Below are 14,259 nucleotides of genomic sequence, written 5' to 3'. Positions count from 1 at the left end.
TTGAACATTTCTGCATGCCATTAAGTATTTTTTGATGTCATGATTTTTTTAGTGTCTATATAATCTGCCATGATGTGAATGTGATAGCATTTGTTATCATGTAGGTTGTTTCCAATTCTTCATTATTATAAATACTGAGTGTTATATATGAATCACTGACCTCATCTTTGTTTCTTTAGGATTGGTTCCTAATGTGAAATATTAGGTCAATGAAAATTCTTTGGTTGTATTTTTAAAAATGTAGTTCTAATGTTTGTGAGTAGTGAAAATGACATAGGAGTTGTTCCTAATCAAACCATTGAATAATTAAAAAATATAAAGCATGTGTGTGCAAATGAGATGATTTTATAATATGAGACTAAAAGTACTAATAAATAATGGGAATAAATGAATGTGAAAAACCTGTTAAAATCCATTAATATTTTATTTTTGTTTTCAGTTTTATGTTCATCTTTAAGTATGAGGGTCCAATTACGTCTTATGGAGTTAAATAGAGCTGTCTGCTTGGAGTGCCCTGAGTATCAGATTCCATGGTTTCATGACCGCTTCTGCCAACAACAGTATAATAAAGGTTTGAGTTTTCTTTGGGTCAGACAGCAAAGTTTAATTCCAAAGTAAACTTTAGGTAGTACCTTGCTAAGCCTAACCATGACACCAGAGTTGCTGTGAGTGCCATGACCTATTTAGTAGAACCGTTTTGTAGGTGAGATTTGTGTTATAAGAATTTCTTAATATTTAGGACACTAATCCTCTTTTGGTAGAAAATACAGAACTTACATTGTTCTGAATTTAATATCATTGCATATGGTATTATACTGAAGCTCTTGTTGAAAATACTAATCTTTGTTTTTTGGTTTGCAGAATTGGGATGATTTTTATTAAAAAATGGATTAACCTATTTTAAGTGAAGTAATTATTTTTATTTTCATAAAGATACTGGCAGCGTGAATGGAGCACAACAGCAGATTTATAAAATGTTAGCAGAGGTATTAGGAGGAGTCAATTATGTAAAAGCCTCGGTTCTTACACCTTATTACCATAAAATAGGTAAGTATTTGGCAGGTTACTAGGTACTTTCAGAAGACTAAACTAATTTTTTTTTTATAAAAGTTTGTTTGTTTATTTATTTATTTATTTATTTTTATCACTCTAAGACCACTTTTTTATTTTATAATTATTTTTTTTAATATGAAATTAATTGTCAAATTGGTTTCCATACAACACCCAGTGCTCATCCCAACAGGTGCCCTCCTCAATGCCCATCACCCACCCTCCCCTCCCTCCCACCCCCCATCAACCCTCAGTTTGTTCTCAGTTTTTAAGAGTCTCTTATGGTTTGGCTGTCTCCCTCTCTAACCTTTTTTTTTTCCTTCCCCTCCCCCATGGTCTTCTGTTAAGTTTCTCAGGATCCACATAAGAGTGAAAACATATGGTATCTGTCTTTCTCTGTATGACTTATTTCACTTAGCATCACACTCTCCCGTTCCATCCATGTTGCTACAAAGGCCAGATTTCATTCTTTCTCATTGTCAAGTAGTATTCCATTGTATATATAAACCACAATTTCTTTATCCATTCATCAGTTGATGGACATTTAGGCTCTTTCCATAATTTGGCTATTGTTGAAAGTGCTGCTATAAACATTGGGGTACAAGTGCCCCTATGCATCAGCACTCCTGTATCCCTTGAGTAAATTCCTAGCAGTGCTGTTGCTGGGTCATAGGGTAGATCTATTTTTAAAAGTATTTTTTTTTAATTTATTTATTATTTATTTTTGAGAAACAGAGTATGAGCAGGGGAGGGGCAGAGAGAGAGGGAGAATCGCAAGCAGGCTGCACGCTATAGGCACAGAGCCCCACACGGGGCTCGAACTCACAAACTGTGAGATCATAAACCAAAATCAAGAGTTGGACGCTTAACCAACTGAGCCACCCAGGTGCCCCAGAAGACTGAACTAATTAAAGTAGAATTGTCTCATCAAATGGAGATTTCCAAACAGACTGAAATAGAAGAGTACAGTGATTTCTCAAGTTCCCATGGTCCAGCTTTGATAACCGTCAGCATTTTGCTGTTTTTCAAAAAAAATTTTTTACTTATATTTTACTAATTGTAAGTAAAACCCAGGGTGGCTCAATCCATTAAGTGTCTGGCTTCGGCTGAGGTCATGACCTCACGGTCTGTGAGTTTGAGCCCCACATCAGGCTCTGTGCTGACAGCTCAGAGTGTGGACCCTGCTTTGGATTCTGTGTTTCCCCCTCTCTCTGCCCCTCCCCCACTCATGCTCTCTACCCCCCCCCCAAAGTAAATAAACATTAAAAAATATTTTTAAAAAATTCTAAGTAAATCCCAGGCTCAGATTCACTGAACATTCCTAGATCTTCAAAAGTTCTTTTCCTCTCCACTAAGTACCCTGAAACAATTTCATTGTTTTAAGTTCATCATAAAAACTAAGTTGGATTATCAACCTGGATGAAGATTTCCATAGGTACGTATGATCAACTCTAACCTGGTTAACCTTGTTTCTCAGTGGTCTAGTTGTATAAGGCATTCTGATTTCATCATGGATGACATAAAGTTGGTTGGCCAGCTGATAAATTGGGTGGCAACATAAGATTTTTTTTTTTTAATAGCTAAATTCAGGGCACCTGGGTGGCTCGGTTGGTTAGGTGTCTGACTCTTGATCTCCGCTCAGGTCATGATCTTTCAGTTCGTGAATTTGAGTCCCACATTGGGCTCTGCACTGATGGCATGGAGCCTGCTTGGGATTCTGTCTCTTCCTCTCTCTCTGCTCCTCACCTACTTGTGTGCTCTCTCTCTCTCTCTCTCTCAAAATAAATAAATAAACTTTAAAAAATAGCTAAATTCAAATGTGGACTTAAAGGAAAAGATGAGGTTTTAAGAGGATTAACATAAACTTTATAAAATTTAGGATTAGAAAACTTCTGCATACATACAGGATGTTATAAAGTATTAAAAGCTTGATATAAACTAATACTTAAATGGTTACCAAAAGTCAAATACTGTTTTAAACTATGTTATTAAGAATAACAAGAAAGTTAGTAGTCCCACTGTATTCTGGCCTTCAGACATATCTTAGTATTATATTCTTCTTTTGAGGGTTACATTTTGTGAGAGTGACAAATAGGGCCTGGAAACAAAGGATCTAGAAATCATGTCTTACAACTAGAGAGGACAGGAACTGCACAGATTCCAGTCCCTGAGCAAGTTCCTAAACCTCCGAACTTTATTAGTTTCTTCATCTGTAAATGGGGATGATAATGCCCACTTAATAGGATTACCTGACATATTGCATGAAAAGCATTTAGCACTGTCCTTGGAACATAGTGAGTGCTCAATAAATTTTATTTAACAAAGAAGCTAGGAATGTTTAATCTGAAAACTGGAAGAGTTATGGTGGGCATAACATAATGTTTTAAGGATTGCTTTGTGAAAGAAGAAGTGGATATTTATCTCAAGAATAAAAATACGGGAAAAAAAGGAATATTTTACGTCAATGTAAGAGTTTTATGAAAGATTTGTCAAAAAATGAAATAATGGTCTGCCTTGTGAAGAAGAAATGTTTGGGCAGAAATGGGTGATCAGATGGTGTGTGTGTGTGTGTGTGTGTGTGTGTGTGTGTGTGATTTTTGTATTCAGCCGAAGGCTGAACCCAATAGTCATTAATACCCTCATCTTGTACTACAAAACACGTATTCTCAGTTGTTTGGTTTTATGTTAGTCAGGATTATATTTGGCTATGAGTGTCAAAAATCCACAAATAATAGGAACTTAAAGTTATTTCCTTCTCCTGTATGTGGAACTGGCATCCAAGGCTGGGATGCCAGCTCCGTGAACATTAAAGTTCAGGATCCTTCTATTTTATTATAATTTATAACCTCAACATGTAGCTTCCTCTTTTTGGTCCAAAATGACTCCTTCTACTTTAGCCAACACATCTATAATCTGAGCAGAAGGGAGAGGGAAGGAAAGGGAAGGGTGTCCCTTAAGTACCGTTCCTTGAAGTTGCATATACTGTTTGGGGGGTGGTGCAGAGAGAGAGAGAGGGAGAGCATGAGCAGGAGAGGGACAGAGAGAAAGGGAGAGAGAGAATCCCAAGCAAGGTTCATACTGCCAACATGTGGAGTCTGACGCGGGACTCTAGCCCACAAACTGTGAGACCATACCTGAGCCGAAATCAAGAGTTGGACGCTTAGCCAACTGAACCACCCAGGCGCCTCTGCACATACCGCTTTTAATTATACCCCATGGCCACACTTGGCTATGCGTAAGTTAAGAAAATGTGGTTTTTATTCCGGGTTATCATGTACTCAGCTAATTCTATTATTAAAAATGAATGGAAGTATTAGGTATTGGGGGACGACCTACACCCTGTGACAGGGTTGTTTTAAAAGATTGACATAGATCTTCCTTGGCTTACCATGGGGTTATATCCCAGGAGACCCATTTTACATTGGAAATATTGTGAGTCAAAAATGCACTTAATACATGTAACATGCTGAACATCACAGTTTAGCTTAGTTTACCTAAAATGTGCTCAGAACACTTACATTAGCCTACAGTTGGGCAAAAACATCTATCACAAGCCTGTTTTACAGTAAGGTATTGAATATCTCATATAATTTATTGAATACTGTACTGAAAGTGAAAAACAGAATGGTCCTAACTGTGTCAGTTGTCAGTCCTCACTATTGCTGCCCAGCATCAAAAGAGATTGTTGTAGTGCATGTTAGCCCACGCAGGATCCAAATTAAAAATCTGAAGTATAGTTTCTATTGAATGCTTATCACTTTTGTACCATTGTAAAGTTGAAAACTCACAGATTGGGGACTGTGTCTGCATACTCCTGTTAATCTGCACTGTTTAAAATATATGTGTATTTTGGGGCACCTGAGTGGCTCAGTCGGTTAAGCATCTAACTCTCGATTTTTCTTGATGGTTTGTGATATCGAGCCCTGCGTCGGGCTCTGCACTGACAGGAGCCTGCTTGGGATTCTCTCCCTGTCTCTCTGCACCCTCCCTCCGCCCCCATTTTACTCCCTTTCTCCCTCTCTCTCAAAATAAATAAACATTACAAAAATTATATATTTCTATGTTTTAAAATATACTCCTGGGGCACCTGGGTGGCTCAGTCTGTTGTGCGGCCGACTTTGGCTTAGGTCATGATCTCAAGGTCCGTGAGTTCGAGCCCCGCGTCGGGCTCTGTGCTGACAGCTCGGAGCCTGGAGCCTGTTTCAGATTCTGTGTCTCCCTCTCTCTGACTCTCCCCCGTTCGTGCTCTGTCTCTCTCTGTCTCAAAAATAAATAAACATTAAAAAAATTAAAAAATATATATACTCCTGTAAAAATAATGCGCTAAAGGAAGGAAATGCACTAAAGTATGAATGTGAAAATGGTGGGTAACTCCATCTCATAATTTAAAATTATTGAGCACCAGCTTTGTGACAGGCACTGTGACTGGCTCTTCATTCCTGTTACTGCATTTTATTATTTTTGTTAATGTTTCTTTCTGATTAGAGTCACATCTATGTAAAACATTTGGAAAATACAGAAAAGAAAAAAGTAAAAAAAAATCATGTATTACAAATCATGCATAACATGTAATTAGTACTGAAACCAGGATTACTATATCCCATTGTATTTCCAACTCATGTTTGTACTTCCTGCTGTCAAGAGGCTTATTTTTATGTGAAAATGTATATAAATCATTAAAATAAGGTTTAACTGGTAATATTTGTGTATATGGATATGGCATAATTAAGACAGTATAATAGTATGATTAATAACTGTGGATTGGAAGCATTGCTTAGGGTTTTAAAAACCCATATTAAAAAATTTTTTTTAATGTTTATTTATTTTTGAAGGAGAGAGAGACAAAGTGTGAGTGGGGGACAGGCAGAGAGAGAGGAGAAGCAGAACCCGAAGCAAGCTCCAGGCTCTGAGCTGTCAGCACTGAGTTTGGCACGGGGCTTGAAGTCACCAGCCATGAGATCATGACCTGAGCTAAAGTCAGATGCCCAACCGACTGAGCCACCCCGGTGCCCCCCAAAAAGACACACATTTTTACGAGACCAGTGCTCTAACCCCTGAGCTACGGAGCCTCAAGACACACATTTTTTAAAAAATTACAGGGGCGCCTGAGTGGCTCAGTCGGTTGAGCGTCCGACTTCGGCTCAGGTCATGATCTCATAGTCTGTGAGTTCGAGCCCTGCGTCAGGCTCTGTGCTGACAGCTCAGAGCCTGGAGCCTGTTTTAGTCTGTGTCTCCCTCTCTCTCTGCCCCTCCCCCGTTCATGCTCTGTCTCTCCCTGTCTCAAAAATAAATAAAATGTTAAAAAAAAATTACAAAAAAAAATTACAAAATATATACTTAAAAAACCCAGAAAGTACAGATAACAAAAAAGAAGAATTACCATGTTTAATCATTGTTTACTTTTACTGTGTGTTTTTCTGACTTGTTTAAAACAAAAAAGGGCTTATTCTATATAGTGGTTGTAGCTATGTTTACATATTGTAAATATTTTTCTGTGCCCATAGATATATATTATTTTTAGTGACTTCATACATATTTCATTGAGTGAGTATGTGATGTTTATTTAATCCTTAGATTTTTTTGAGGATATTTTGTTGGTACACGCAGCTGTCAAACAATGCTGCAGTTTCATACAACAACAGCAATAGCAATTGATATAACTACATATTGTTTCTTACGTGTTAGATGCCGTCTTCAATGCTTTATATATAATAAACTTCTTTATTATGCCCTTACTAGATACATAAATTCTTCTATTTCATATATTAGGAAATTGAGGCCCAGAGACATTATTGTGTGCCCAAGGTTATATAGTTGGCAAATGGCTGAGCCAGTATTTGACCTAGGCATTCTAGCTCCAGAATTCGTTCCCTCAATGAGAGAACTATATTTCATGTTTGATACTTAGCTTGAAGTTGCTTCAGTGCCTCAGTTTCCCTTATGTATAAAAAGCAGATAACTAAACCTACTCTTCCCTCCTTTTCATTTGTTGTTTCTTTTTTCATTTCGGTCCTGTTTTGTTTTTCTTGGTTTAAATATTTTTACCATTGTTTTTATTACAAAAAAGTTTCAAAACAAGTACAAAGATAGAATAGCATGATGAACCTCCACCCAGCATCAACAGTTATCAAAATTCACTTGATCCTTTTCAAGCAAATCAGACATACCATCTTAAAATGTATATCTAAAAAGATGCACAACCACAGTACCATCATGATCACCCCTATAGCCATTCATAATAATTTTTTAAATGTTTATTTTTGGGGAGCCTGGGTGGCTCAGTGGTTCCTGGGATCAAGCCCCCCAGGTCGAACTCTGTGCTGACAGCAAATGCCTGCCTGGGATTCTCCCTCTCCCTCTCTCTGCCTGTCCTCTACTCATTTCCTTTCTCTCTCTCTCTCTCTCTCTCTCTCTCTCTCTCTCATAAGTAAGTAAACTTAAAAAAATACGTGTTTATTTTTGACAGAGTGTGTACGTGAGAGCTTGGGCGGGGCAGAGAGAGACAACAGGATCCAAAGTGGGCTCTGTGCTGACAGCAGAGAGCGGATCACAGGGCTGGAACTCAGGAACTGTGAGATCATGACCTGTCCAAACGAAGGTTGGACCATGACCAAATGAAGTTGGACGTTTAACCAATTGAGCCATCCAGGCGGCGCCCCAATAATTTCTTAATATCACATAGCTTGTCAATGTTCGAATGTCTCAATTGTCTTTTGTATGTTTTATTTTACTGTTTATTTTTTGAAATTGGAATCCAAACATTACATTTTTAAGTTCTACTTTTCTCTTTTCCCCTTACAATTTATTTATTGAAAGAAATTTTTTTTCACCATCTAGACTTTTCCAGTTGCAACCCTGTTGTATCATTCAACATGCTCCTGCATCCCTTGTTTTCCTGTAAGCCAGTCCTTAGGTCTAGGGGCTTGATTAGATTCAGGCTAGATTCCTGTCATTTATTTATTTTGCCCAGACTATTTCATAAGTGGTATGAACTTCTTAGTGCATCATATCAGAAGACACACTATGCTGGTTGTCTTATTTTTATTATATTAAAGATTCATCAGCTTATCCATTAGAAAGTTCTCCTATCAGTTTTTCACCTACAGATTTTATTAGCCATTAAAATTATTGTCTAAATCCATCATTCGTTGGGGTGGTAAAGTAGTGATATTCTGTATCATTTCTTCTGCATTAGCTGGATTTTGTCTAAAAAGAACTTACCCATATCAACTATTTAGTTACTCATGTACAGTTCCTGCAGGAAAGACAGGATACATGTTTGAACCTTTCCTTCAGATGAGTGGGTTTAGCTTTCTCCAAATGTTACCAGGAGATTTAAGAGGATTAAAATAAAACTTAATGTGATTTGGCCTGTACCAGTGCTAAATATAACTCCATGCTAAATCTAGTTTAGTAATACTTGTTGGTTGATTTTTATTGATTGATTTTCAAAGACAGGTGCCACTGGACCAGATCTTATAAAACAAGTTGGGTAATTAGGGAGGTACATCATTCTTTGTGTCTATAGATATGTATGTCTCTATATATGTATATACATGTTTAAAATACATCTTTAGGGCGCCTGAGTGGCTCAGTCATTTAGGTGGCCAACTCTTGATTTCGTCTCAGGTCACGATCTTACAGTTTGTGAGTTTGAGCCCTGCATCAGGCTTTGCACTCACAGTGCGGAGCCTGCTTCGGATCCTCTGTCTCCCTCTCTCTGCCCTTTCCTCACTCACACTCGCTCTCTCTCTCTCTCTCTCTCTCTCTCCCCCCTCTCTCACTCTCTGTCTCTCTCTCAAAAATAAATGTTAAAAAAATTTTTAAGTAAATAAAATATATCTTTAAACCTATACCTGTAGGAATTTACTTAATTCATACTGTTGATTCCTGTACTTCCTTAGATTTTGAGTGTATCTTGGATAAAAGAAAAAAACCTCTTCCATATGGAAGCAATAATATAGCTTTGGGAAAACTACCAGAAATGCACTGGGAATCAAATACCCAAATAACTGGATCAACACTGCCACCAGGAGCTGAAAGGTATCTTATTTCTTAGTTTCAGATTTTGTTAATTAAACGTTAAATTTGGCATAACTTAATGAACTCTGTTAACAAGGATTAATTGTAGGAGTATCTGCTGCTCATATCATCTTTTCCTGTGTCTTTGCTTTTCATGTGTCTTCTGACTTACTGTCTGTCCTTTGCTGTCCAAAGCTCAGCAATCTAACTAAAGTGCTAACCCTCTGATTGTCCTCAGTGGAAGTAAATAGTATCTTCTTTGGAGCTCCCATACATCTCTACTTATCTCATAGCACTTAGCCACTTCCTACACTGCATTACAGTTACTTAATATGTATCACATGTTTTGTTAGACTATAAGCTGTATCTCTTTATGTTTGTGTCCCTCACAGTGCCTTCCATATGGTAGTTGCATAATAAATATATGTTGGACAAGGAAACAAATGAGAAAGCATGGAAATTTTTACTATAATATGGTATAAATTCTAATGAGTAGCCTTATTTGTCCCTAGTTACCAATTTAAGTAGAATAATAACTTAGCATACTCATATATTCATTTGGTTTTTGTTAATTTATGAAGATGCAACTTTGTTCCTGAAACACTTATAATTACTTAGTTTTTCATTTTGATTTCAGAAGTAAATATATATATTTTTAATCTTGTGTAGGATTGCTTTGGAATTTTTGGATTCAAGAGCTTTTTGTAGAAACATCCCTCATTTAAAGGGGAAATCTGCTATGAAAAAACGACATTTGGAAATTTTGGGGTATCGTGTAATTCAGGTATGAAATACTGATGTAATTCTGCCCCTAAAGAACTCAGAAAACTAGATGTACATGTGTTTTCTTTTTTTAAAAATTGGAGTATAATTAACATACATTTTTATATTCATTTCAGGTATACAACATGATTCAACAATTCTATACATTACTCAGTGCTCACCACAATTAAGTGTAGTGATCATCTGTCCTCAAACATTTTGCAGTCTTCCAGACTAAATTCCCTATGCTCTACTTTTCATCTCCATAATTTATTTATTTTGCAAATAGAAGTTTGTACCTCTTAATCCCCTTTATCTATTTCACCCTTTCCCCCCACCCACCTCCTCTCTGACAGGTGGTTACCTGTTTGTTCTCTGTATTTAAGAATCCGGTGTTTCGGACTCTTGGGTGGCTCAATTAGTTAAGCGTCGGACTCTTAATTTGGCTCAGGTCATGATCTTATTATGGTCGTGAGACAAAGCCCTGTGTTGGGCTCTGAGCTGTCAGCAGAGATTTTCTCTCTCCCTCTGCCCCTCCCTCACTTGCATGCAGGCACACGCATGTGCTCACTCTATCTACCTCTCTCTCTCTCTCAAAAAAAAAAAAAAGAGTCCGGTTTTTTGGTCTCTTTTTTTGTTTGTTCATTTGTTTTGTTTCTTAATCACACATGAATGAAGTCATATGGTATTTGTCTTTCTCTGTCTGACTTATTTAACTTAGCATTATACTCTCTAGGTCCATCCAGTATGTGTTCCCTTTTAATGTGACAGTTCTAGAATTACCTTTTTTTAATATTAAAAAAACAGTTATATTAAAATATCTCCAAAACAGACATTCTCCATGTTTTTTGAATAGGAAATAAAAATCATTTATTTTATTATCTGTAGAAGACCTGTTGGTTTTTATATTTATTTATCTTACAAGAGAGAGAGGCACTGTGGAGATGGGTAGAGATACAAGAGAAAAAGGCTAGTGTGTGTATGTAGGAAAGGTACACAGGAAAAAACGTCCACTGTTGGTATTGTAGGAACAGGAAGGTGAAAGTAGCCGTGAGGCAGGAGGTATCTGGGCTTTATCTGGGAGAAGGACCCACCTGGCTTCTAAAAATGGTTTATGCTTATGTGAGCTAATTTAATAGTCTCCTACAGTTTGGCTTAGTAGTGCTTACGAGTCTTCTCTGATGCTTTTTGTTGTTGCTTTAAAACTTTAAATTCAAACTACGTTGCGTATTTTACAGATCCCTCATTTTGAATGGAACTCTATGGCACTGTCAACAAAGGAAGCTCGGATGGACTACCTGAGAGAATGTATATTTGGAGAAGGCAAATCATGACTGTAGTTTTAAATTAAAATTCGTGATGCTGGTGTGTCACATTTGAACTTATTTTAATTAAGGGGCCTGACTCAACTGAAAAATGATAGTACAGAATTGACTGGTTTCAAGGTCAATTGAATACCTATTAAACAGACATTTTACTTTCTCCAATACTTAATCTTTCTCTACTATCTGGTTGGGAAATTGTATAAAATTCTTAATGTAAAAGACTTGTAGCTTTGAAGAAACTTGAATCGTTCACAGTTCATTCTTTGAGGGCCTACTAAGTGTCAGTAACTGTTTTAGGTGCTGGGAATACAGCAGTGCATATTGTGTATCTGCCACAGGTGGCCAGCGAGGTAGGAGGGAAAGTCATAGGTACTAACACTTCCTAGAAGCCAAGTAGAGAAAGCATTTCAAGGAGGGAGAGGGGAGCAGTTGTATCAGATGCTGCCATCAGGTAAAATGAGGACTGGGAAATAACTGTTAAATTTAGCGACATGAAAATCATTGGTAACCTTGAAAAGAGTAGTTTTGGTGAAGTGCTAGGTGTGAAAGCCTGACTGGTTTAATAGAAACCAGGAGGAGACGGGATTTTTTTTTTTTTTTTTAATAAATAAATGGAAGTAAAGAAATGGAGTGGTAGCTGAGGGGGAAAGCGACCAATCTTTTATTTTTTTTTTAAATGTTTGTTTTTGAGAGAGAGTGCAAGAGGGGAAGGAGCAGAGAGAGGGGGGGTGTGGGACAGATGATCTGGAGCGGGCTCTGTGTGGACAGCAGAGGGCCTGATGTGGGGCTCGAACTCACAAACCACGAGATCATGACCTGAGCCGAAGTCAGACACTCAACCGACTAAGCCACCCGGGCACCCCAGAAAGTGGACCAAACTTAACCTGGTCTGATCGTATACATGCTGGGGGAATAGTGATTTTCTCTTGCCTTACAACACATTTATTTAATAAAATAGTAACTAGGGACCTACTATGGGACGTAATCCCTAGCCCTTCTTCCAAGTGTGGTATATTTGTACTCAGCAGAAAGCCATGTTGTAACTATCCTCAGGCTACTTGGTGTAAGTGCAGGTAATTAGCATTTGAAGCTTGCTATCTTCTGACTTCATGACCTTCTAAATTCATTCTGTCCCAAAATAAGTTGGTAGCCAGAATGCCTTGAGTCTTAAGCATAGCTATAAAACATGTGTCCTGGGGCACCTGGTGGCTCAGTCGGTTGAGAGTTCAGCTTCTGATCAGGTCATGGTCTTGTGGTTCATGGGTTTGAGCCCCATATTGGGTTCTCTCCTGTAAGCGCAGGGCCTGCTCTGGATCCTGTGCCCTTTTCTCTCTGCCCCTCCTCAACCCGCTCGCTCTTTCTCCCAAAAATAAACATTTAAAAAAAAGCAAAACCAAACATGTCCTGCATGGATTTTGGTGTGTTGATATTTGATTTAGGTTTAGTTGAAGCACTTGTTTAAAATATTATTACTTTGCATGGTGTGAAATGCAATACATAACAGTAAGCAAAAAAAAAAAAAAAAAAAAAAAAAGTAAGCACTTTAAGAATAAAATGATTAGACTGGGGCACCTGGGTGGCTCAGTTGGTTAAACGTCCAACTTCGGCTCAGGTCATGATCTCACGGTTCGTGAGTTTGAGCCCTATGTGGGGCTCTGTGCTGACAGCTCAGAGCCTGGAGCCTGCTTCAGATTCTGTGTCTCTCTCTCTCTCTCTGCCCCTCCCTCACTCATGCTCTCTTTCAAAAATAAATAAAAACGTTAAAAAAATTTAAAAAATGGTTAGAATGAGGAGGATTATAAATTGTTTTCTTTGGATATAAATGAAAACCTAGTTATTGTGTACTTTGAATACAGGGAAATCTTGATTAAACGACCCTGATGTACCTTTCACTTACTGTTACACTTAATGTGACTTCTAGTGTACCACATCTCGTACTCTCCGTCCTCTAGGCTGCCCTACCCAAATGGCTTTATTTATGTATATATTCTTACATATTTTTGTTTGATGATCTTTCTATTTAAATAACTGGAGTTGTTATAAACAAAACATTCTTTTTTTTTAAAGCATTCTTTTTTCATTGAGATATAATTCATATACCATAAAATTCACCCTTTTAAAGTATACAATGCAGTGGTTTTCTAGAGTATTCACAAGTTTGTGCAACCATTACCACTACTTAATTCCAGAACATTTCCATCATCCCAAAGCATTATTTTTACAACGTAATATCATGTCTGTGTCGGTCTGCACTCTCTCCCCAACATGGGGCTTGAACTCACAACCCTGAGATCAAGACCTGAACTGAGATCAAGAGCTGGACGCTTAACCAACTGAGCCACCCAGGCATCCCTGTCTTGCTTTTATAGTAAGCACTTCCTCTTACAGTTTTATCACTCAGGTTTGCATCTCTAGACACCATAATTTGCCTCCCCACAACCTTTTAAATGTCTTAATCTAGAAGTATCCCACACCAGCCCTTTCTCTTCGAAAGTTTATCTGCTGAACAACCTGTAGAATTTCCCACCTTCAGGATTTGTTGATTATATAATCCTGGATAGTTTAGAATAGTTTCTGTCAATACAGAAAAGTAGCCAGGATCCTACTTCAAAGATCCAAAATAAAACTGATTTTTATTGGATATGTTTCCATATTTACAGTACAGACAATAAAACTGTATGACCACTCAACTGTTCTTTATGAAATTGCTTGACAAATAATAATGGAATACTCCAAATTAGTTCCAAGTCAGATTTCTCAGAAAGCGACATGTGTAAGGCCAGAAGTCGAACATGTCTGCAAAAGCATGTGAAACCCACGAACGACGATTACTTGAATGTGATGGCTGTGGACACACTGAAGAGCCAGCCTAATGCATATACTAACAACAAACTGCTTGAGTATAGGGTTTCACATCCTAGAAAACGCAATAATACAGTCATCTTTCCGTTTTTTTTTTTTTCTTTTTTCTTTTAAAAGTTTGTTTTTGAGAGAGGGAAAGCATGCACATGCACCTGAGCAGGGACCAAGAAGAGAGAGAATCCCAGGCAGGCTTTGTGCTATTAGTGCAGAGCCCCATGTGAGGTGTGATCTCATGAAC

At 37.7% G+C, this 14,259-nt stretch overlaps 1 protein-coding gene across 2 annotated transcripts in view; it reads left to right on the top strand.

Moving 5' to 3' along the window:
- Positions 1–11,207, top strand: part of FASTKD1 (FAST kinase domains 1) — a 47,612-nt gene extending 36,405 nt beyond the window's left edge. For both annotated transcript variants that reach the window (XM_007074599.3, XM_042994646.1), the window contains exons 11-15: positions 440–571; positions 934–1,047; positions 8,955–9,093; positions 9,742–9,856; positions 11,073–11,207. In XM_007074599.3, the coding sequence (XP_007074661.2) occupies positions 440–571; positions 934–1,047; positions 8,955–9,093; positions 9,742–9,856; positions 11,073–11,168 (596 nt within the window). In that variant the 3' untranslated portion in view covers positions 11,169–11,207. The remainder of the gene's footprint in view (positions 1–439; positions 572–933; positions 1,048–8,954; positions 9,094–9,741; positions 9,857–11,072) is intronic.
- The last annotated feature ends 3,052 nt before the right edge of the window (positions 11,208–14,259 follow it).

This window comes from Panthera tigris, chromosome C1 (assembly GCF_018350195.1).
Source record: "Panthera tigris isolate Pti1 chromosome C1, P.tigris_Pti1_mat1.1, whole genome shotgun sequence".
In the NCBI taxonomy this organism is placed as follows: domain Eukaryota; kingdom Metazoa; phylum Chordata; class Mammalia; order Carnivora; family Felidae; genus Panthera; species Panthera tigris.
Note: the sequence above shows the minus strand (reverse complement) of the source record. Positions and strands in the feature narration are given on the sequence as shown.